This window comes from Megalobrama amblycephala, linkage group LG7, assembly GCF_018812025.1.
Source record: "Megalobrama amblycephala isolate DHTTF-2021 linkage group LG7, ASM1881202v1, whole genome shotgun sequence".
NCBI lineage: Eukaryota > Metazoa > Chordata > Actinopteri > Cypriniformes > Xenocyprididae > Megalobrama > Megalobrama amblycephala.
This window is the reverse complement of record NC_063050.1, coordinates 40128412-40151646: the sequence shown is the minus strand read 5'-3', so window position 1 is coordinate 40151646 and position 23235 is coordinate 40128412. Positions and strand designations below refer to the sequence as shown.

The 23235-nt window shown below is 36.7% G+C and overlaps 2 protein-coding genes across 4 annotated transcripts in view; one reads left to right on the top strand and one right to left on the bottom strand.

The window, feature by feature from the left end:
* Nucleotides 1–6623, bottom strand: part of mtus1b (microtubule associated tumor suppressor 1b) — a 61551-nt gene extending 54928 nt beyond the window's left edge. Inside the window, exon 1 of the mRNA XM_048197441.1 lies at nucleotides 6588–6623. The gene's annotated coding sequence lies outside the window, so the exon portion shown is untranslated. The remainder of the gene's footprint in view (nucleotides 1–6587) is intronic.
* A 1841-nt stretch (nucleotides 6624–8464) lies between these two features.
* mtmr7b (myotubularin related protein 7b) lies at nucleotides 8465–23110 on the top strand. 3 transcript variants are annotated; one of them, XR_007185874.1, is made up of 14 exons: nucleotides 8465–8747; nucleotides 9279–9398; nucleotides 9746–9908; nucleotides 11083–11240; nucleotides 11867–11995; nucleotides 12814–12948; nucleotides 14239–14371; nucleotides 14473–14582; nucleotides 14778–14903; nucleotides 15041–15090; nucleotides 17081–17281; nucleotides 19952–20086; nucleotides 21466–21725; nucleotides 21827–21967. XR_007185874.1 is itself a non-coding variant. In XM_048197438.1 (14 exons), the coding sequence occupies exons 1-14, from the start codon at nucleotides 8724–8726 to the stop codon at nucleotides 21889–21891; spliced, it is 1701 nt and encodes a 566-aa protein (XP_048053395.1). In that variant the 5' UTR covers nucleotides 8465–8723; the 3' UTR covers nucleotides 21892–23110. The 3 variants fall into 3 exon arrangements, 2 of the variants coding, with proteins under 2 accessions (XP_048053395.1, XP_048053394.1); XM_048197438.1 differs by having other exon boundaries at nucleotides 21466–21617; nucleotides 21827–23110; XM_048197437.1 differs by having other exon boundaries at nucleotides 8466–8747; nucleotides 21466–21589; nucleotides 21827–23110.
* The last annotated feature ends 125 nt before the right edge of the window (nucleotides 23111–23235 follow it).

Below are 23235 nucleotides of genomic sequence, written 5' to 3'. Positions count from 1 at the left end.
TTCACAATATTACTGTTTTTACTCAAATAAACACAGCCTTGGTGAGACTTGGCGACCCCAAACATTTAAATAGTAATGTATATAGAATATAGTGATATTCAACATGGTCAAAACAATTTAAACAAAACAATTTGGGTTTAAATGAATTCGTCAATATAATGAAAGTCTCAAGTTTTGCTTAATGATCCTTACATACAGTTTTCCTGCATTTATGAAGAAATTACAAAAAAAGTGTACTAAAGTACTTTTAAGGTAAGTCAGTTCACTCGGTGGCCTTATTTGTAATGCTACTGTCTACTTGTAAAATCTACTTTATTTGCCAATAGTATTATAGATTTGCTTCTGAAGACTATATGTCTATATATTATAATGACATACTATACACTATGCACTAATACACTATGCACTTATGCACTATGTATACAACCATGTAGTGTATGAACTTTTTAGGTTATTTTGTCATTCAGCATTGGAGTCTGTTAGTGTTGAGTGCATGAAGTGCACAACATTCCACAATTCGTTTTTTTCAGTTAATTAAGTGCATCATCCAGGTATTAAAAGTGCATTTTTTTCTTTGTGGGATTTTCTGTGTGAACACACTACTCACACTATTTAAGGTGCGTTCACAACCACATTCTACCTTAACTATTCTGATTTGTAAAAAAACATTCACGTGATTGTACAACTCGTAATTTTCTGAGAGCTACAGCTCGTACCATGTGACCGCTGTACCATGCAACCAATGCAGATTTATTTGTGCAAGAGAAATGTAAAAGTCCGAATCCAAGGACGTGCTCCAATTACAGCGTCATGTGTTGTCATCTCTTATTTATGGTAATTACGAAATGGCGTGAACACATCATTATAAAACGGCATAGAATAGTGCATAAGTGCGTGAATTGGGATGCAAATTAAATCACACAGAAATACATAATTTTTCTCTGCCTTATATAGTTAAAGGTCCTCTAAGCAATGTCACGCGTTTTTAGGCCAAAACATTTTTTGTCACATACAGCAAACATCTCCTCACTATCCGCTAGCTGCCCGTCCCCTGAACACACTGTAAAAGGAGGCGGAGGGAGGGTCTAGCTAGCCTCTTTTTTGTTTGACAACACTCAACGTCAACAGGAAGTTACTCCGCTCAGGATCGCTTAGAGAACCTTTAAAGCTGCTGTCCGCGTTTTTTGGCCCTCTAGCGGTTAATAAACAGAACTGCACGCGCCTTGCGCAGGAACATTCTAGCCGGAGCTACTTTTCTCCGTGTATGTCTATGGCGAGTCCTACCAGTCTGGTCTAAAATAGTCCAAATATAAACACTTATTATAAGTGTACCATAATGATTCAGGATAAGACAAAAGCACGGTTTGGAAAATGGATTCATGTTGTATATTCTCATTATATAATTTGAGAATAGTTGCGGACTAAGTTGCAGACTGCAGCTTTAAAGAGATATAAACATTGAGGTATAATAAACTAAACTTTTGCTTATGCAATACGTTTAAAGGGTTAGTTAACCCAAAAGTGAAATTTCTGTCGTTAAGTACTCACCCTTGTGTTGTTTCAAACACGTAAGACCTTCGTTCATCTTTGGAACACAAATTAAGATATTTTTGATGAAATCCAAGAGTTTTTTTTTATCCCCCATAGAAAGCAACATAATAATTGTCATTCAAGGTCCAGAAAAATAGTAAAGTCATTGTTAAAATAGTCAATATGACCACAGCTTTTTAACCTTAATGTTAGGAAGCAACGAGAATACTTTTTGTGCACAAAAACAAACAAACGTACAAAAAATATATATATATAAAAAAATGTCTTCTCTACCCTGTCATTCTCCTACGGCATTTATGTTCAGTGCTTCCAGGTTCTACGTCAGAACACAACTCATAATGACGGTACTTACGTTGCTTTCTATGGGGGATTAAAAAAAAAAAAAACTCTTGTATTTCATCAAAAATATCTTAATTTGTGTTCCGAAGATGAACGAAGGTCTTACGTGTTTGAAACAACACAAGGGTGAGTACTTAATGACAGAAATTTCACTTTTGGATGAACTAACCCTTTAAGTGTTCTGAATGGTTTTAGCCCAATACTATATTGCTGCTGGGGTGTTCTGGTTGCTTGCTTATTGGCCCAAGTTAAAACAGCACACCAACAAGTATGATATTCTGGCTTAATAGTGGTGTGAGACAGCTGACTTATCACTGAACTGTGGTCAAGTGGTCAATAATAGACTACGGTATCTTCAGTCTCACAGCTGGTTTTCCAGATAAACTCCATGAATTCATGCCAAGCTTATCATATTAGAAGCCAGGAAAACACTGCTGACATGCACTGAGACAAAACACACTCACAAACAAACCAAAAAAAAAAAAAATGTTAAGAGCAACTACTTCACTAATAACTAGTTCAACTAGCTATTATTCCACTCGTAAACATAGTCTTGCTCACAATGAACCAACGTCATTCAGCAAGAAAAAAAAAACTTTAACGAATAACACATTATGTGTAGAAAAACACATAACTACAACGACACATACACACAAACCCCAGCCAGTAACCATAACCACAGCTGTAACCGCTGACATTCAGTACATGTTATCAGAGTGCTCTGTAACTGTGTGCTTAAATAGACGGTTAAAATGACATTTCTGTTTGCCTTTCATTTCTCCAGCACTGTTTTGAGAGATGACAAGCAGGCCACTTGTAAAGAGACTAAGGTCCATCTAACAATAGATTTTTTTTTTTTTTTAAAGAATTCTGTTTAGATTAACAGTGTGTTTCTGAGTCTTTTCTCATTCAACACTAACAACACTACATTTGCATAAAAAAATTTACACAAGCTCATACACAGGAGTCATAGTTGTGCAATAAATGCTTGACCAGGTCATTTTATCAGGTAAAAGATAAATTTGATTTGTTTGTAGAGTTCCAGTGAACCAGTAACAGGTTCACTTGGAAGAATGATTCAGCGTTCCAGCAGACAGTGGTAGAGGACAAAGTTTTCACTTGGAACCAACAGCTTATCCTCAATGGACGTGAACTTTGGCTTATCAAACACCACTATTAACTGTAACACTGTAACTCAAAGAGCATTAAACTCAAAAAAATATTTTTTTCCCCCATTATTTTTATAATATATCAACATCCCTAGATCTCTTGCCAAGTTTATTCCAGTAGAAATAAAAATATAAAAATGAAAATATATTTGTTTCACATGGCCAATGTAAATAGAAAGCAGGGAGAGGGCTGATATGATAGCTATGTACTCTCTCTCTCTCTCTCTCTCTCTCTCTCTCTCTATATATATATATATATAGTGTGTGTGTGTGTGTGTCAAAATCAACTGAGCATGCACAAGTGCTGTATACACTCTAAAAAAATGGTGCTATATAGTATTAAAAGTGGTTCTTTGGCTCAAAATCATAGGGAAACCACTTTAAAGGTGCCCTAGAACCAGTTTTTACAAGATGTAATATAAGTCTAAAGTGTCCCCTGAATGTGTCTGTGAAGTTTCAGCTCAAAATACCCCATAGATTTTTTTTAATTTATTTTTTTAACTACCTATTTTGGGGCATCATTAACTGCAATGATTCAGGCTGCGGCCCCTTTAAATCGCGCGCTCCCTGCCCCCCCCCTAACATTACACACTGTTGGAGAGATTTATAAAGAATGAAGTTGCGTTTATGCATTAAACAGACTGCAAGTGTTTAAAAAATGAAAATAGCGACGGCTCTCTTGTCTTCGTGAATACAGTAATAAACGATGGTAACTTTAACCACATTTAACAGTACATTAGCAAAATGCTAACGATACATTTATACAGACAATTTACAAATATCACTAAAAATATCATGTTATCATGGATCATGTCAGTTATTATCGCTCCAACTGCCATTTTTCGCTATTGTTCTTGCTTGCTTACCTAGTATGATGATTCAGCTGTGCTGCTCCAGACGTTAATACTGGCTTGTGTAATGCCTTGAACATGGGCTGTCATATGCAAATATTGGGGGCGTACATATTAATGATCCCGACTGTTACGTAACAGTCGGTGTTATGTTGAGATTCGCCTGTTCTTCGGAGGTCTTTTAAACAAATGAGATGTACACAAGAAGGAGGAAACAATGGAGTTTGAGACTCACTGTATGTCATTTCCATGTACTGAACTCTTGTTATTCAACTATGCCAAGGTAAATTCAATTTTTGATTCTAGGGCACCTTTAAGTGCTGTATAGCACCAAATCTTGGTTCTTCACTGGTTCTTTGGGATGACTGAGGTGCTATATAGCACCGCTGCCATGTACAGAATATGGCACACTGTTGGTGCTGTTTAGCACCATTTTTGTTGAAGAAATAAAATGCGATATGGCACCTCTTATGAGTTCTACATAGCACCATTTGACAAAGGTGCTATAGAGCACCTTTAAAGATATGGTGCTACATAGCACCAAAAGTGGTTCCCCTATGATTATGAGTCAAGAACCACTTTTAGTGCTATATAGCACTGTTTAGAGTGTAGGACTGTAAATGTGTTGATTTATTCTTTATAAGTGTAAATTCATAATTCTTATCCTAATATATTAAATGTCAGCAGAGATCAAACTAAATGGAAAATTTTATTTAAGTGGCTTTCTGCAACCGAACAGAATGAATGTTTGAGAATGTTTTTACAGTCAGGCTAAAACTTCAAGCCTGGATTCACTTATGATTGGTGTGTGTTTGTGGTGCATGGATGGAGCCAACAGTCTAGATAACAGGGCTTTAATTTCACTCTTTATCTGTCCAAAGCATTTTAACACCCTCATCCAACACACTCACACATATTCAATAGCTAGTTCTTCTTTAAAGAGATAGATATAAATAACCTAGCTAGGTGCATACTGTCACGGTCTTTTGCCTGTGTTCGAGTTTATCATTATCGGTCATGAATTCTGATTAGTTCACGCCTGTCCCCTGTTCCATTAATCATCTAGCCCTTCATAAGCTCTCTGTTTCCTCTGCTCAGTGTTCTGTGTTAATGTTTATGGTCCTTGTGAAGTGTTATTGCTCTTTGTGTTAATTGAAGTCTATTATCATTGTTCATTCTGCAGCACGCATCATCCTTGGGATTTAAACTACACGCACCCCTGACACATACATGGCCAATACTCCTTTAGGTCCAATCTCTAACATTAAGTATTTGGTTACTGCATTCAGTAAAGAAATAGCAGCATCTATCTTCGCTTAAACATAGAAAGGAAACTGTCCTGACCACACATGCACATGTTCCAGCAGTCTGCAGCAGGTCAAATGTTTCCCAGGCTCTTTGTATTAAACTAAGAACCTATATAGAAACATCCAGCGCTCTCAGGGGCCTGTGGACATGGGCATTCAACCTGACCACAGACTTCAACGGATGGAGTTACTAATAATATTTACTCAACAAAAGCAAAGCCATTACTAAAATTATTGTTAAGGCCTGTTTACTTAGTGAAGCTGTATATAGGGTGAATTTAGGTATGTTGGGCCACTTTATGACAAATCATCTAGAGCACAATTAAAATGTATATGAACATGTTTAATTTCCAAAAGTTAAAATGACATGCAAGAGTCATTTGGTTCAAAATTGGGGTCATTCTTCTGGCCTGTTCTGCAAAAAAATGTTTTATAAAATCATTTAGGTTGTTTTGCAGATAGCTGTATATTTTGATGGAGACCGTAAATATAAAATGTATGATATACTATAGACAATAATAGAGATTAATGTTTCTTACAAATACCTGTATATCAACCTTAGTTGTAATTTTAAAAAATAGCATGGATAGGTCACATATTTTCCCCAACCATCCTCATACTGGCCAGTCAAATCAGGTGCCACATGTCAAATATAGAAAAAAGGTAAAATAATATTTACTCTGTTTGTTAAATCTTGAATAATTACAGTATGACACAACAATTTTATCTGGAACAAATCACCCTACATACAAGTATATGAGTCTGATTCTGAGAATACATCTGAAGACCAAACATTCTAATGAATAAATAAATAAATAATGAGTAGTAGTAGTAGGGATACAGATACACTCTACAGGTTTTGGGGTTATTAAGATGTTTTTTAAGAGAAATTCAAACATCCAGCTTTTTGTACATGGTGAGAAAAGAGGACCGAGCAAAGATCAGGAGTAAGCAACTATGTTCTGTTTCTTGACAGCTCTTGTTTAAGCAAAGATACTGCCACAGCAAGTTGTCCATCATGGCCTACAGCAGATCAAATGACTGGAACCTCAGCTGCTGTATTCTCTTAATACTGCCTACAGATCATAGACCCTTTCTCAGCTTAATTTACAGAGACAACTAAGTAAACTGACTGGTTGATGATTCGCCTGAAAAGTGCAAACACTGCCTATGTCGACCAGCCCGACGCAGCAACGAAAGTTTGAGGCAGGTCTGAAAATGGATATTTCTAAAATTAAACAAAACTTTGTGGTCTTTGTGAGGTCATACATTAAGAGCAGTTAACTATAAATTCTGTATCTATTTAATAACATTAACCTAACGACTGACTTCTTTTTATTATTCTTATTTTATTTTTGTTCTCGTCTTACCTCACAATCTTCACATACAGTAGAGACTGTCTGACAGGCTTGTTGGGCTCATGAATATTAATCGCGTTGTCTGCGCTGATCTCTGCATTGATTTGCTGAAATCAAACAACTGACATTATCGCTTGCGTATTAGCCCCGCCCACTCGTTGTCGTCACGAGCCTGGTCTGCTATGAGGTTATAAAACTTAAACATACTGTAAAACTGTTGTTGTAATTTATTGTACATGTCAAAGAAATTTAATGTAAACCTCTTTATGGATTCATATTCATAAAAGAAACAAACAATCATAAAATTATATAATTATACAGTGATATAGTGTGGTAAATGTTAGGCCTACAACAGCTGACACGTTAGTCCATTAATTAATAGGCTACTTTAAAAATCAAAGTGTTCAAAATGTACGTAGTTGTCATTTTACATTTTATTTCGTTGTATCTCAATTCGATTATAATTGCAATTGGGAAAAAATATATATATTTTACGTCCAAGAAACGTTGGTGTTGAAAATATACGCCTATTAAACATTTAACAGAATCGATAATAATCAAGCAACACAGATGGACCAGACTCTGAAGGTCAGTTATATAAACCTGGTTTAGCCTATATGATGTCCCAGTTTCCGAAGCTGTCACCAGATTTGTTGTCCAATAATAATAGTGGGTTAAGGAATAAAATTGGAGAAATTTGACTGGCAGGAGTTAAACTGCAGTGCAGAGTCATATAAACAAACCAATAGGCTACAGCTTTTGATTTTAAACAAAGACTTAAAGGGACTTAAACAACCAGCATCTCCTCTGACTGATCAGTGAATGAGAGGACTGGACAGAGATTGCATAACCTCACCAACTGATTATTTAATGTTTATTTAATGGAAAAATACCATGCACGAACGACTGATTCGTTAAAGACTTATTGATGAAAGTTATAAAAAGTTAACCGAATTCTCAAAATTACGTATTTAAAAGAAACATTATTATTATTAAAAACAACATCAACAAAACGTAACCACATGCAGAGCGCATCTGTATAAACTTGCTTTATGACTATACACGGCTGTAATTTATCGCCACCTTCTGGACAAATGTTGCATCTACAGAAATAAAAAACATTTAGGCTATAATCACGTAAAATAAGATGTTTTTTTCCATATGAAAAGAGTGATCATAAAATTAAAGAAGCAATTAATGTTGGAAATGCATCATATGATAAAAGGCCGTTGTAAAATGGCTTAAGTTAAATTGTGAAACATATGGTGCATATTATTACAAAAACAAAAATGTACAAATGCAACAGCACAAAAGTCTGCGTGCTCGAAATCACGTGATAAAACAAAACAGTGCGAGACTCATCTCACCCACTGTAACCCGGTGACTGGAAATCAACTTTAAATCTTAATTAAATGATCGAATCACTGTAAATCATTGAAATCCTATTATAAACATCAATCAATACAACTATTCAAGTGATACAGATCTTTATTCGGAACCACACAGAGTGCCGCTCAAAACACAACTATAATCTATATTCTTGTCCCTTCTTTTCATTAATTTCAAGGGCTAATAAATTTCAAGGGATACAGACGAGATGCTTGCTCATGCGCTTTTGTATAATAATCCACGGTAATGCGAAATACGAATCCCACTATAGCGAGGGATTTAGACAATAAATATTAAATAGTTCTGTATGACGTTGCTTGGTTACCTTCCTAAAGCGTCCAGTAACGTGCCTTATGTAAAATTCACTACCGCTCGACTTTCCTCAAAGTGAGAGTCGTTCATTGGCTATTTAACTAGACCCCACCCATTATTGCCAGCCTTTCAACCAATCAGTGAGGACTATTGGACTAACGTCACACAACGTAGTTAATATTCATACACCGAACCGTCGCCATAGTAGGATTCGTAGTGTGCGCTCTGTGTTGTTCACCGTGTACCAGTCTGAGCGCACGGCGGATCTCTTCACTTAGACCAGAACCATGGCTTGAATTACACCACCTGCGGGTCATCCCATTGTCTAATGATGTTCTTTTAACCAACATGCGACGCCCTGCCCTGTTCTTCTGACCTGAAAAAGAGCCGATACCCCGGTCGGTCGGGATTAATTTTCTGCGCATCATTTGGACGGGCGTCTCTAGAATGGAGCACATCAGAACACCAAAGGTACTGCTGATGTCCTTTATGTGCCGACCCGGTATTTAATAATCGCTCGCAATACAGCATAAATCTACTAGATTTTTTTCTTTTTGAATAGCATATGCTCTGGGGGAAAAAATAATAATATTTGTTTTCCAAATTAATCTTTTGTAAAATAAATGGTTTGACAGAATAAGCCCAAGATAGGCCACAATGCAGCCCCCATTTTCCTTCATCTAGTGCATTGTAACAAGATCCGAATAATGGTTCTGCCTGAGCACTACTGATACACCGTGAGAGTCAGCAGATGCCATTTAATTTTAAATGCATACTCTTTAGTATAATATTTTACGTTTTTAATGTAATCAAGGGCAAATTAATCTACATCGACAAGTACATCGATCATATGGTCCTAGCTATGCCTAATTTCCTCATTAAATGACCTTCTGAGCCATTATATGTTTTGGTGGGGTAGGATATTCTTTTTCAATTGAGAACATATAATGTGCATCACAAGGTTGGTAGTATTTATAGAAATGGTTATATGTTGTTTTCCAGGTGGAAAATGTGCGAATGTTTGATAGACTGACCCCCAGGAAGTCTACGGTGGGAACATTGTACCTCTCCTCTACTCACACTATATTTGTAGAGAACTCAGAAGCCCGCAAAGAAACCTGGGTAGGAATCGAAACCTTTCCTTGCAGACAATCAAGCTTCCTCTTGAAAAATGACCCTGATTGTTTAAACCACAATGACACAAGACATCCACTATGTTAACTGGTCTTCTATAAATTGCTATAATCAACTGCATTTGTTGTCGCCTTATTCTGCTTTTTAGCTGCTTTTTTTTTTTTTTTGGCTGAATCTAAATTAAACACAGAAAGTCAATCTGTCTAGAATCTACTGTATACGTATGTACTGAATTTGTATATCTATATTTATGTCTAGACAAGAAGGTCCAAAAAATATAAAAATAAATCCAGATTTCTGTGGCTGGCCACTAAAGATCTCTCTTGCTCTGCTAGGTTCTGCACAGTTTGATGAGTACTGTGGAGAGACTCCCCACAAATCCATCAGGAAGTCCTCTTATTATCCGATGTAAGAACTTCCATGTTTACAGACTGCTGATCCCACAAGAGAAGGACTGTGTAGATGTTCTGGCTTCCCTCACCCGTCTTTCACGCCCAGGTGAAGTAAAATGCATTTTATAAGTAGGTACTCCAAAAAATGTAATGCTAAAACTAAACATGGTGCAAAAAATTCATCTAAAACATCATGGAATAGGCTATGCAGGATGCATATTGGCTTCCATTTATCTTTTAGCATTTAATTCAGTATTAAAATTAGGGTGCTTCTAGATTTTTAGGATCAGAAAGTATGTTGTAAGTAAAATGTACACTGTAAAGAAGAACTTGTTAAATTTATAGTAACGTAAAAAAAATCTGTTTGCCAGAAATTCACAGTAAAAAATATGATGACAGTGTTTCAGGTATTGTAACTGTACATTTTACAACTTATAACCATTATACAATGATAATATATACCAATTTACTTGAAGACCAAAATCTGCTTTGTCCCTTAAAGGGATAGTTCACCCAAAAAATGAAAATTCTGTCATCATTTACTCACCCTCAAGTTGTTCCAAACCTGTATACATTTCACCAAGCAGATCTCGCCCCCCATTGACTACCATAGTATTTTTTTTTTTCTACTATGGTAGTCAATGGGGGGAAGATCTGTTTGGTTACAAACATTCTTCCAAATATCTTCCTTTGTGTACAGCAGAACAAAGAAATTCATACAGATTTGGAGCAACTTGAGGAGGAGTAAATGATGACAGAATTTTCATTTTTGGGTGAACTATCCCTTTAAAATGTAGTGATAACCACTATAATAATATATGTGGTAAAATAGAAAGTCACATGGCATGACATATGGTCAGTGCTCTACACTGGGTCATACACAAACAAAAACACCATCAGGTAAATACACTAAAAAAAATAAAACACAAAACTCCCTGATGTACATTACTGATGTCAAAAAGATGTTTAAACTATGGTGTCTTTTCAGCTGTAAGACTCCATCAGAAGTCATGTAACAAATTTACTCGCATATGATTTGGCGAACCATGATTAATGATCCATACATTTGCATTTTCTTCTGTGAAAAGTGAACACTGTGGCTTTTTTGCTTAGACAATGCTAGCTCTTAGCTGTTGCATCACAGTGCATTATGAAATACAACGTCTGTGAAATTTGGGCAACGTCAGATGCAGGGCACAGTTCTATACAGCTTTGTGAGTTTCGCCTCATGGGACTCACACACTCATTAACATTTACGTGTGTCTCTCTATCTTTTGCAGAGCGCTATGGAGAACTGTTTTGCTTCTCTTTTAACCCCAACCTGGATAAAGAGTTAAGGGAAAAGGCCTGGGCCTTCATCGACCTGAAGGCCGAATTCAGCCGAATGGGAATACCCAGCAACCTCTGGCATGCCACAGCTGCCAATCATGAGTACAGAGTCAGTATGAGCTCAGATGCCTGTTCATCCTCAGGGTCAATAAACATGATTTCCTTTTCCACAAAATTTTAGAGATCAGTGTTTGAAGTTTTACACCTTAAATTACACTTACAAAATTGTGATATGTGCAATTTTTCTTCTGCTTATGATATATATGAAAACTGAGCAAAGGTAAAAGACTATGTACTTAAAGGGATAGTTCACCTAAAAATTAAAATTATGTTGTCATTTACTCACCCTAATGTAGTTTCAAAACTACTTCCTTTCCTTTCTTGTAGTAATCAAGCTATTTCTCAATTTACATTTCCATGGTAACAGTGACACCTCTGATTGGTGGATTTTTCACCAGGATTATGGGTAGTGCAGTTTTTATGGCTAGTCAACATGATTTGTAAAAAAAAAAAAAAATGTAATTGAAATCACATGGAAAAACAGCTTCTACAAAAGCATGCGTCACTGTTTGGCAAGTTCAGAGCTGAAGGTTTCAGAGGCAGAGCAAATTATAATATTTAGATTTTTTTTTTTTTTTAAATGAATCACTGAATCTTGCATAATAAGTAAACAGGGCCACTGTTGACCTCAAGAATGTAAAACAATAATTGTAATCTGAATATTTTGATTGGCAGTTGTGTGACACTTACCCGTCAGAGTTGTATGTGCCAAAGTCAGCCTCTCCAGCTGTCATTGTGGGCAGTGCCAAGTTCCGAAGTCGAGGACGTCTTCCTGTTCTCTCCTACTACCACAGAGACACCAGTGTAAGTGCAAAAATAATGACACTCCTTTAAACGCAAGTGTAACACTTTGCAGGCTTTTACTTTTTATACTAAGCTTAAAGGTCCCGTTCTTCGTGATCCCATGTTTCAAACTTTAGTTAGTGTGTAATGTTGTTGTTAGAGTATAAATAAAATCTGTAAAATTTTAAAGCTCAAAGTTCAATGCCACGAGATATTTTATTTAACAGAAGTCGCCTACATCGAACGGCCAGTTTGGACTACATCCCTCTACTTCCTTCTTTAATGACGTCACTAAAACAGTTTTTTGACTAACCTCCGCCCACAGGAATACACAAGAGTTGTGTTTGTAGAGTGTGTTTGTCGCCATGTCGTCGAAACGCTGTTATTTTCATCCCGCAGTCCAATCACTGGGTCTGATTCCGGCTCAAATTGATAGGGTAAAATTAAAGACATGTTTACAATAACACTGAGCGCGTGCATCTCCACGTTATGGTAAGAGGCGTGACCTTTCCGGGCAAGGAGCGCTAAGCTGCTGTTCGAATCACAACACAGGAACCGCTGGCACAATCAGAACTCGTTACGTATTTCTGAAGGAGGGACTTCATAGAACAAGGAAGTCATCAGCCCGTTTTTATGACAGTGGAAACAGCGGTATACAGATAAGTAAATTATGTGAAAAATACTGTGTTTTTTTACACGCGAAACATGAACACATGTTATATTGCACACTATAAACACAATCAAAGCTTCAAAAAACCACGAAAAATGGGACCTTTAATATGTTAAATGTTGTCATCTTCCCCTCACCACTCTTTAAATGCTCACCATTGCTTTTCTAGGCATCAATCTGTCGGAGCAGTCAGCCTCTTACTGGTTTTAGTGCACGCTCCTCAGATGATGAGCAGATGCTGCAGGCCATTATGAAGTCAAACCCTGTCAGTGAGTTCATGTATGTGGTGGACACAAGGCCAAAGGTGAGAAATTAGAAACAAACACATACAAAAACAGGTTGGTCAAGCTGTTGAGATTTAGTTTTCTTATCTATCTATCGGTCCATCCATCTGTTTATATACTACCATTCAAAATTTTGGGGTTGCTAAGATTTATTTGATCAGTAAAAACAGTAACATTTTTACAAATTACAATTAAAAATTATCTTGTGTATTTGAATAAATTTTTCAATGTAATTTTATTCCTGTAGTTGAATTCAGCAGCCATAGAGTGGTGCAGGTAGAACCTGGAAGACAAATTCACCACTGGTTCCTTCGAGATTTTCCTATGGTGTTTTATAATGGGGTTCTAAAACCCATGGGAAATCTCGAAGGAACCAGCGGTGAATCAGCCTTCTGAGTTCTGAGTCATACCTGCACCACTCTACTACTCCAGCCTTCACTGTCACATGATCCTTCAGAAATAATTCTTATATGCTGATTGGGTGATCAAGTCACATTTCTTTTGTATAATAATTCTTATCATAGTTGAAAATGGTTGTGCTGCTTAATATTTTTGTGGAAACTGGTGCAATTATTATTTGATGAATAGAAAGTTCAAAAGATGGCATTTATTTAAAATAGAAATCTTTTGTAACAATGTTTTACTGTTACTATTGATCAATTTAATGTGTTGTTGCTGAATAAAAGTATTCATTTTTAATTTGTTTTTTAATCTTACTGACCCCAAACTTTTGAAAGGTAGTATATATTGATATTTGTATCCAGACGTATTGTTGACTTTGTATATATAACTTAAAGAAAATTTAAGTTTTTTTTTTCTTTTTTTTTTTTTTGCATAGTGATGTTTTCATGACATTTAAGGCCCCTCACCCCTCAATCATCACTGTAATGTACTGTACCATAATGTACCATACCATAACTATACCCATATGTATACCATAATGTTGGTATTGTGTAAATAATAATTGTAACACTTTACAATAAGGTTAATTAGTTAACATTAGTTAACCACATTAGTTAACATGAACTAATAATGATCTGCACTTCTACAGCATTTATTAATGAGTTGTATTTGTTAACATTAGTTAATGCACTGTGAACTAACATGAACAAACAATGAACTGCTGTATTTTTATTAACTAACGTTAACAAAGATTAACAAATACTGTAACAAATGTATTGCTCATGGTTAGTTCATGTTAGTTAATACATTAACTAATGTTAATTAATGAACCTTATTGTAAAGTGTTAGCATAAAAATAAACACTAGCAGTATTGTTACTATGAAACACTGTTTGTAACTACTTTCAGCTGAATGCCATGGCTAATCGTGCTGCAGGGAAGGGCTATGAGAATGAAGACCACTACACTAACATAAAACTGCAGTTCATTGGCATAGAAAACATCCATGTCATGAGGAACAGCCAACAGAAGCTTATAGATGGTAGACGGATTAATCATTATTACACTTATACCAGCAGATACCTGTCTGGTGACCACTTGCTATCCATAAGAAAATGCACCTTTTCTGTCTATGTGTTGCAGTTGGTGATCTCGCAGCTCCCACCATGAGTGATTTCCTGTGGGGTCTGGAGAACTCTGGGTGGCTAAAACACATCAAAGCTGTACTAGATGCTGGAGTCTTCATTGCAAAGGCAATACTTTTTAAGAAAGTTTTTTTTTTTAAAAGATGATTTATATAAAAAAAAAAAAGACATGGAAAAATCATGGAAATTCATTGATGGTACATGTCCAAAAAACATGATTACCTAAGTAGAAAACCTAAGTACGAACAGCATATGATTGACATAATCAATGTAATGTATTATTCTGTCCATGTGTATCCACAGGCAGTGGCGGAGGATGGAGTGAGTGTTCTAGTGCACTGTTCAGATGGGTGGGACAGAACAGCTCAGGCCTGTTCGGTGGCTAGTGTACTACTAGATCCATACTACAGAACTATCAAGGGACTGATGGTAATAATAACTTTGTTTGATTATTGATCCATTTTGCTTTGATTTTCAAAACAGTGCTAATCTAACATCATCTGTAAAGACTAAATTTGTAACAATTAATTTTTCCAGTATTTAAACACAAGTCTTCTTTCTTATAGGTTCTGATTGAAAAGGACTGGGTATCCTTTGGACACAAGTTTTCCCACAGGTTTGTGTTTTTTATTTTCATTTGCACGTTTCTGGACTCACATGTTGGACACACATGTTGGACTTAGAGTTGTTTCTAATTCATTGATTTCATGATTGAATTGAAGAACAGCTCTACTTGTAAATGGATAACATGCAAAACCAGAAAGGCCTCATTACTCAATCCATAACAGATACTGTGACTAAACCATTAGTCATGCAGTACACAGTTAGATCGTGTGTCTCTTAGCAAAAGGTGAACCTCTACAATCTAAACATGAAATGCTACAGGGTCAGGTATCCAAAAAAAAAGAAAATTCTTATGACACAAAATGAGGAAATATTCAAGAGCCTCGTTTCCACTGAAATTATCCTAGGAACTTTTTTTTCCCCAGGAACATTTTTTTTTTCCCCAGACCTGTTGCTGTCTGTGTTTCCTTTGTGGTCTAAAGTACCATGAAAATTGGTCTGGTGAACATAGGACTGAGTGTGACTTTTGAGGTTCCCGCTGGATTTCATCCTATGTATATAAGCTTAATAAAGCCTGAACCTCGTCGTCGTCAATCCATCGGTCATAATTTTTAAACTCCATTGTTGCTTCGCATAGCAAACAACTCTTACTGCATGCACCTCATCAGACCTTTAAAATGGTGCTTGAAATAAAATGCTGAGTGAAGTCAACCAATCAAAATGCTGTGTGAACCAATCAGCATGTTTAGCGCCCAAGTCCCACCCCCGAAAGTTCTTGCGAGCAGGGACTTTCTGAGGGGGAAATTTTTTACCAAGAACTTGATTTAGGCCCTGGTCCCTGTGGTCGAAACACACAGAGTACCACCCCAAAGTCCCTAGATCCTGGGGAAAGTTCCTGTGGTGGTAGAAATTTTCAATATACATATATAGCTTATATATAGCAAAAGCTTACAGTGACTATAGGCAAAAAATCATTACAAGTCTTTGGAAATGTGCATATTCAAACTTGGCATGTCTTGGTCATCACTTCTATACGGAAGAGGATTAGGGCCAAGCAATAATAAAAAAAATAAAACCATTTCGAGATTAAAGTTGTTAAATTTCGCGAAAAAACTTGTTACATTTCGAGAAAAAAGTCTAAATAAATTGTTGAGAATAAACTCGTTAAATTACGAGAAAAAACTCGTTAAATTTCGAGGAAAAAAGTCGAGATAAAATGTTGAGAATAAAGTCATTAAATTACGAGAAACTCGTTAGATTATGAGAACAAATTTGTTAAATTATGAGAAAAAGTCGTTAAATTTCGAGAAAAAAGTTGAGATAAAATGTTGAGAATAAACTCATTAAATTATGAGAAAGTCGTTAAATTATGAGAAAAAAAGTCGTTAAATTATGAGAACAAATTCGTAATTTAACGAATTTGTTCTCATAATTTAACGACTTTTTTCTCATAATTTAATGAGTTTATTCTCAACATTTTATCTCAACTTTTTTCTCGAAATTTAACATTTTTCTCGTAATTTAACGAGTTTATTCTCAACATTTTATCTCGACTTTTTTCTTGAAATTTAACGAGTTTTTTCTCAATTTACCAACTTTAATCTCGAGATGGTTTTATTTTTTTATTATTGCTTGGCCCTAATCCTCTTCCGTACTTCTACTATTTCATCTACTATATAAATACATTTCGTCTTCATTTATTAATAAAATCGGTTACACTTTATTTCTTTAGTCCATTTTAGACATTATACTAACTATAAGTAACTTTGCATCTACATGTGAAGTAACTCTCAGTGTATTAGACTGTTAGATAAGGGTTAGGGTGAGTAGAATAAGTTGGCATGCACTTGCAATGTTACTTATAGTCAGTAGAATGTCTGTTTTTGGACCATCAAAATAAAGTGTTAGCAGATATCAAGCAGACAGTCTACTAAAACTAATGACTGGTAGTTGACATGTAGTTGCAAAGTTATGTATAATTAGTAGAATGTCTAAAGTGGACTGTCATCATAAAGTGTTACCATAAAATCTTCTACATTCAGGTACTCTCATCTTGATGGTGACCCTAAGGAGGTTTCCCCAGTTATGGACCAGTTTCTGGAGTGCGTGTGGCAGTTGATGCAGCAGTTCCCTTGTGCGTTTGAGTTCAATGAGCGATTCCTCATACAGCTACACACACACATCTACTCCTGCCAGTACGGGAACTTCATCGGCAATTGCCAGAAAGAAAGGAGAGACATAAAGTAAGAAAACCAACCATATTTTGCCACTTTTATGGATATGGATAGTAGAAAGAGAAGAGGGGAGAGCAGGATCAGCAAAATTTGCCAGAGTTGTACTCGCACCAGCTGCATGAGCACCTGCGGTTCAACGTGTCAGAGCATGTAGGCTAACTGCAGCTTTGACAGAAATATATTACTTTTCAAACTCTGATGGTTACATATGTACTAGTATAGATGGCCCACAGTCTATTTACTGACAAATTGCCCACAAAATGGCAGGATCCAATCAGATGCTATTGTGAGTCCAGGTGCACAGGTTTTATGAACAGTCCACAAGAAAAGAAAATCATGTTTTAAGGGTGATGGATTGATATAATGACGGCTCCTAAAGGCCCAGACACAACAAACCAAGATCAAACAACTAGTAGCCAACTGTGGTGTAAACTCATGTTGCTTGCGTCTGGACCAAATACTTGCACTTGAACACACTGCAAAGACTACAGCCAATGGCCAACTACTAAGTACATTCTGCGTGAGAGGAAAAAAATTCTCCATACCAGCAGATGGCTGTGGTCTGTATTTATCATTCAAAATGGGAAACCGAAAGAGCTAGGACTGTGGCTGGGATAATAAATCAATGCATCGCAATTCGTGGATCGATTCTGAGATTTTCCGAATGCATCGCAGTTCTCTCTCAAATCAATTAGCTTAGTTTTTAACCACACACTCAAATGCTCATGAAGAAGAGTGCTGAAGAGCGCTTGTGCATTCAGCTGAGTCTGAGAATGTACTTGCACCTCAGAATACTTTTATGATGCAAGATTAATGTAAACAGCCCACTGCAAACACCCTTATAATTTGCTTCAACATTTTCAGACTTTATGAATGATTATTTTATAGAAGGTTCAAGCGGTGTGTGTAAGGAATTGGAAGGATGCAGAGTACGGCTGTTTCTTTGCCATCTGCTGTTAAAAACTAAGCTCAGAATCAATTTGTGAGAGGATCGCAATGCATTCAGAAAATAGCAGAATCGATCCAGAATCATTTCTCATTTCACGATGCATCGATTTATTGTCCCAGCCATAGTGGCTATACACAAATCGTAAACAAATGCTATGTCCGAAATCGTGTATTGTCTAATATGTACCACGTTTGTTTTGAAGCTTATTTCACAACTGTTAAATTGGAGTATGAAAATGGGCAGTATGAATGATTTTCTAAGATACTACATCCGTTATGTTGTCACTTTTACGTGACCTACCAGTGTTACTATTCACAACTCCTCCTGTGATCTCCTGGAATTGTAAAGTGTTATATATACACTTCAGAACCTGGTAGTAGTACTCAGCTGAAAAATACATCTTAAGAGCTGGTATAGTGTTAGTCTAGCTGGTGGACCAGCCATACTGTTCTTAAGCAAAACTGAGCTGGTGTAGCTGGGGACCAGCCAACCTGCATCCCATCCCATTTGTTTTTCTTCTTGTTCACTAAGCTGAACGGCCAAGAACAGTGATCCCAGATGGGAGCCGCCAATTCAATATGCTCAATCGGCCGAAAAGCTACCAATGGAGGTCTGTCTAGTGCTAACTGTGTGGAACACACCAACAAACTAGGCCAGATGTGTGCGTGGTGTGGAGGCTTATCTGAGAAGCTGCCTTAGAAATAAGCAAAACAAGAACTATGGTTCATCCCTTTAAATGTTGTTTAGATTGTCTCTTCATGTCTAAGGCTATGTCCACACTAGTGCGTTTTCATTTTAACATGGTGTTTTAAAATTAAAACGATCCTCATCCATACTGCACTGGCCTTTCCACCACATTTCAGAAAAGAACTCCCTCCACACTACACGACCAAAAACGCATGTCACATGACCATTCACGCACACTGGGCATGTGTGTACAAGTGTAAACAGGAAGTTGGGTGTTCACTATGCAGTTGGTTACTAGTCACAGACCGGCTGGTACAACATTGAGCATGATGGTGAGGAAAAGCAAGGATGTCTTTGTGTGGACATTGTGGAATTGTTATTTAAAGTAACTAACGACTACAAGGCGGCCATGGCGGTCGAAAATGTTGATTGGGAGTCATGTCAATATTATAAAATGCAGTATTATTTAACTGCACAATAGCTGCTAAAAAGAACAACAAAGTCAGCAAAGCTTGCAATTCCGTCTCCATGTTATTGTTTACACGGTCGTCGAGGCTGGTCTGTTAATGTCGTCTTCTGGTAGTGTAATGGTCATATGATAGGGGCTTGATGAATCAGGATACGCAATGATCCAGAAGACCCAATCAGGGACCGAATGTGGACATGTCTTTGTTTTCGAGGGTCGCAACTCCAGAGCACTGTGGACACCAGGCTTAACCGTAGCAAAAGTTAACCTAAGTGGCTGGTTCTTGCCCAGAATAAGCTGCAAAGTGGACCAGACAAACATGCCAATACTTCCTCAAAAAATATCCAAAACTCTTCAATGACAATACTGTTTAAACTGAATATTCAATATATTTGTTGTAACCAATACAGCACTCAAACTGAGGTTGAGATCAGATTTATTTTTTGTTATGGCTGTGGTAAGCCCTTGATATAGCATCAAGTTTCAAACAAAAGGTAGTGTAACTGTTGGACCCACTTGGTTTCATTACCTTTGTGTTCGTTTACTTATTCAATCTCCCTCTTTGTACACCATGCAGGTTACAAGAGCGAACACACTGTTTGTGGCCACACCTGTGGGAGAACAGGACCGAATACACAAACCCTCTGTACAGGACAGACCACAGCCAGACACAGGGAGTTCTGAAACCTCTCACCACTGCCTACTGCTTCAAGTAAGTCAACACAATCTGAATGGCCTTGATGCCTTTAAATGATCATTTAAACTTTCATATCCCCTTAAAGGGATAGTTCACCCAAAAATGAAAATTCTGTCATTTACTCCTCCTCAAGTTGTTCCAAACCTGTATGAATTTCTTTCTTCTGCTGAACACAAAGGAAAATATTTTGAAGAATGTCAGTAACCAAACAGCTGTGGAGCACCATTGACTTCCTTTAGTATTTTTTTTTTTTTTTTTTTCATACTATGAAAGTCTCTTCCTTTGCGTTCAGCAGAAGAAATTCCTACAGATTTGGAACAACTTGAGGGTGACTAAATGATGTCAGAATTTTCATTTTAGGGTGAACTATCCCTTTAAGTTGTACAATAGTCATGCTTCCTTCTGAATTTGTTCAGATGACAAAGCGCCACACTGTAGGAATGAGAAAGTGAAATGAAACTATATTGGACACAAAAGAGCTTGCAGTGACATTTTCATGAATGTTGTTTTTTTTTTTTTTTTTTTCTCAGCCAATGTAGCAATAGAAAAATGTGTTGATTTCTTTAAATATTAAAGGTGAAAAAAGGCGTTGCCTTATAAGTGCTACCATTTGATGTAATTACTAGGGTGTTTTGTCCCTTTTTAATGATTTGATTTAAGCTAATCCAATCTTAAGATGCCTATATGCTTGAGTTTAACAAATAACGTTTTACCTTTGGGATACATTGATTTAGAAGTGTGAACTTGACCTTAAACACCCACGTTCTTGATCAAAAGCCTCCTCGAGTGAGTTCCAGTGGAGTTTCAGGAAGAGAGTGGTTTTAAAAATTAAATGGTGGTCCTTTTTAGGTATGTTACCTGGAGGCACAGTGTGACAATGGATAGAAATGAGTTTTACTTGGTAAAAACAGCACAGAACAATGCTATTGTTATGCTAACCATTGTAGTACACTTATCATTGGTGAAATAGATTTTAGACTAACTTATACATGACAGATTTGAATAAAATTGGCACCTAATTTCCTAACCATTTACTTCAATTAAATTAAAAACAATTTAGGCCAGACTAAATGGCTTAATAAATATTCATATATCCACATTCACACCTACAGACAATTTAGTTTCTCTAATTTGCCTAAAATTATTATATAAAAAGTAAAAAAAAACCTACCCTATTATGTGCAATTTTCTGTTCAGTCACTAAGAAGATCCAAATCACATTTTGATGGCTGAAGAATCCATTAATATGCTTCGGAAATTAAATAAAAATGCAGACGCTCTTTAATATTAACCATTTTATTACCATCCTATTATGTGTTTGCAAAGTGAATAAAATGGGTTTGTTGGGTAACACTGTGCAATTGAGGGTTAATCAACTGGAAATGATGTTCTAGGTTTTGGAAGGGGATGTACGGCCGTGCAGAGAAAAGTTTGACTTCACAGTCTCCAGCCGATTGCCTGAACGCAGTAAGGGAGGAGTCGCAACAATTGGAGGAGGAGCTTAGCACCCACCAGGAGGTACCACGGGAGACGGACGCTGGACAAGGCATACACATGCATGCATAAATATCACAATATGTATCATAAGCATTTGAAAACACATCACCAAGTAGACATCGCCCTCTCTGGGATGGGATTCATTCTGACATTTACAGTATGCTAGTGTTCCATTTCAAACAGTCCATAGTATTGAATTTGCTGCACTGATGTAAAACTGACAGACTTTGACCTCTTCAAACTTACTCACCTAAACAGAGACTTGCCGAGCTGAAGGAGATGAAAACTTCAGGGGAGAGGAAGAAGACCAAGAAGTTGTCTGAACGGGCCCGCCGTCCAATTCCAAGCGAGTGTGAACTCGGCAGCCCTCTGGACTATTTCACCACCCCGAGAAGCGAGAAACGCACTCCTTCCTTCACACTGCCACTAGAGCTAGCAGCCCAACCCAAGACCGGTGACCCTGATGACCTTTCAACCTGCAGCGATTTTGAGTCGGGCGTGGCTGACCTCAGCAGCCACTCCTCCAGTACTGGAGATGATGCTAAGGACCCCGATTAGGACGAGGTGTCCAAAACAAACGCCTGAACTAAAACAGAACTGGTGACCATGAGGGATAAAAGCACAGTAACCGGTATCAAACTGGGAACTACATAGTTTTTTTTTTTTTTTTTTAATGTTATTTTAATTTTTTTAAATCTGTGTGTGAATTTATATTTAAGTATGTGCACAATATCCAATATGGTCTGGCAATAAGACCTTATTCCATTATAGTAAAGTTATTTCCTGAGTAGTATTTTAAGTTTTGTATTTTACTGTGAATATTTTACGGTCTGATTCTTCAAGCTCTCAATTTGCATTTTCTTTTTTGTCTTGACATTTTTCTATAACTATGTTCGGAACAGCATATTACCATACTACTCATACTAATATACAGAACATTTATCAGATACCCAGAATACATATACTACATTTGCCAAAATACACACTGTCCCACAAAGCAATGCATAAACCGGAAGAAATATCTGCATTTTTTTTTTTCCGGCTCATTTTTAAAATATTTTTTTATTATTTATTTTAAGAAATATGACGCAACAGTTTTAATTGACCATACGCTAGATGACTGTAGAGTAGCATACTATTGTTTGAAATGTACAGCATTTTATAATTTCACATACTATATACAGCAGGCAGTATAGAGTATGCTAGTATTCCATTCCAAACATAGCCCATATCTTCATGGAAATTGTCCTGTACCTGTCAAGACCATCAGATTCCCACCTGTGTGTTTCATTTGTATTCAAAGGAACTCTTAAGTAGAAACTGTGAGAATTTGCTGTACATGTGGAAACAAGAAATGTATGTCATGGACACATTTACTTCCCATTTCAGTTCTGTAGGCATACTCTGACACATAGACAATCAGTCCCTCACACATCCATGTGATTAACTTTTCAGCTATACCAGTAGGTTTTGTTTGGAACATGAATATAGGGCAAATGCTCTCAATAAAGTGTTTGCCAAACAGCAAACAAAATTACAGCATATCTGGAGCCAGTCATTACTGAGAATGCTAGCGTAAAATGGGGTATTACATGAATCTGGTTTACTTGAGCTCAAGTTATAGCCATTCTTTGGTGAACATTATAGTGAAATGTGTAATTAGCACC

What these genes read in the sequence shown, in the direction of transcription:
- mtmr7b (XM_048197437.1), top strand. Translation starts at nt 8,724, where the DNA reads ATGGAGCACATCAGAACACCAAAG. An exon ending in CCAACAGAAGCTTATAGATG is followed by an intron (nt 14,372 to 14,472) that starts GTAGACGGATTA and finishes TATGTGTTGCAG; the next exon opens with TTGGTGATCTCGCAGCTCCC. An exon ending in GAACTATCAAGGGACTGATG is followed by an intron (nt 14,904 to 15,040) that starts GTAATAATAACT and finishes TCTTTCTTATAG; the next exon opens with GTTCTGATTGAAAAGGACTG.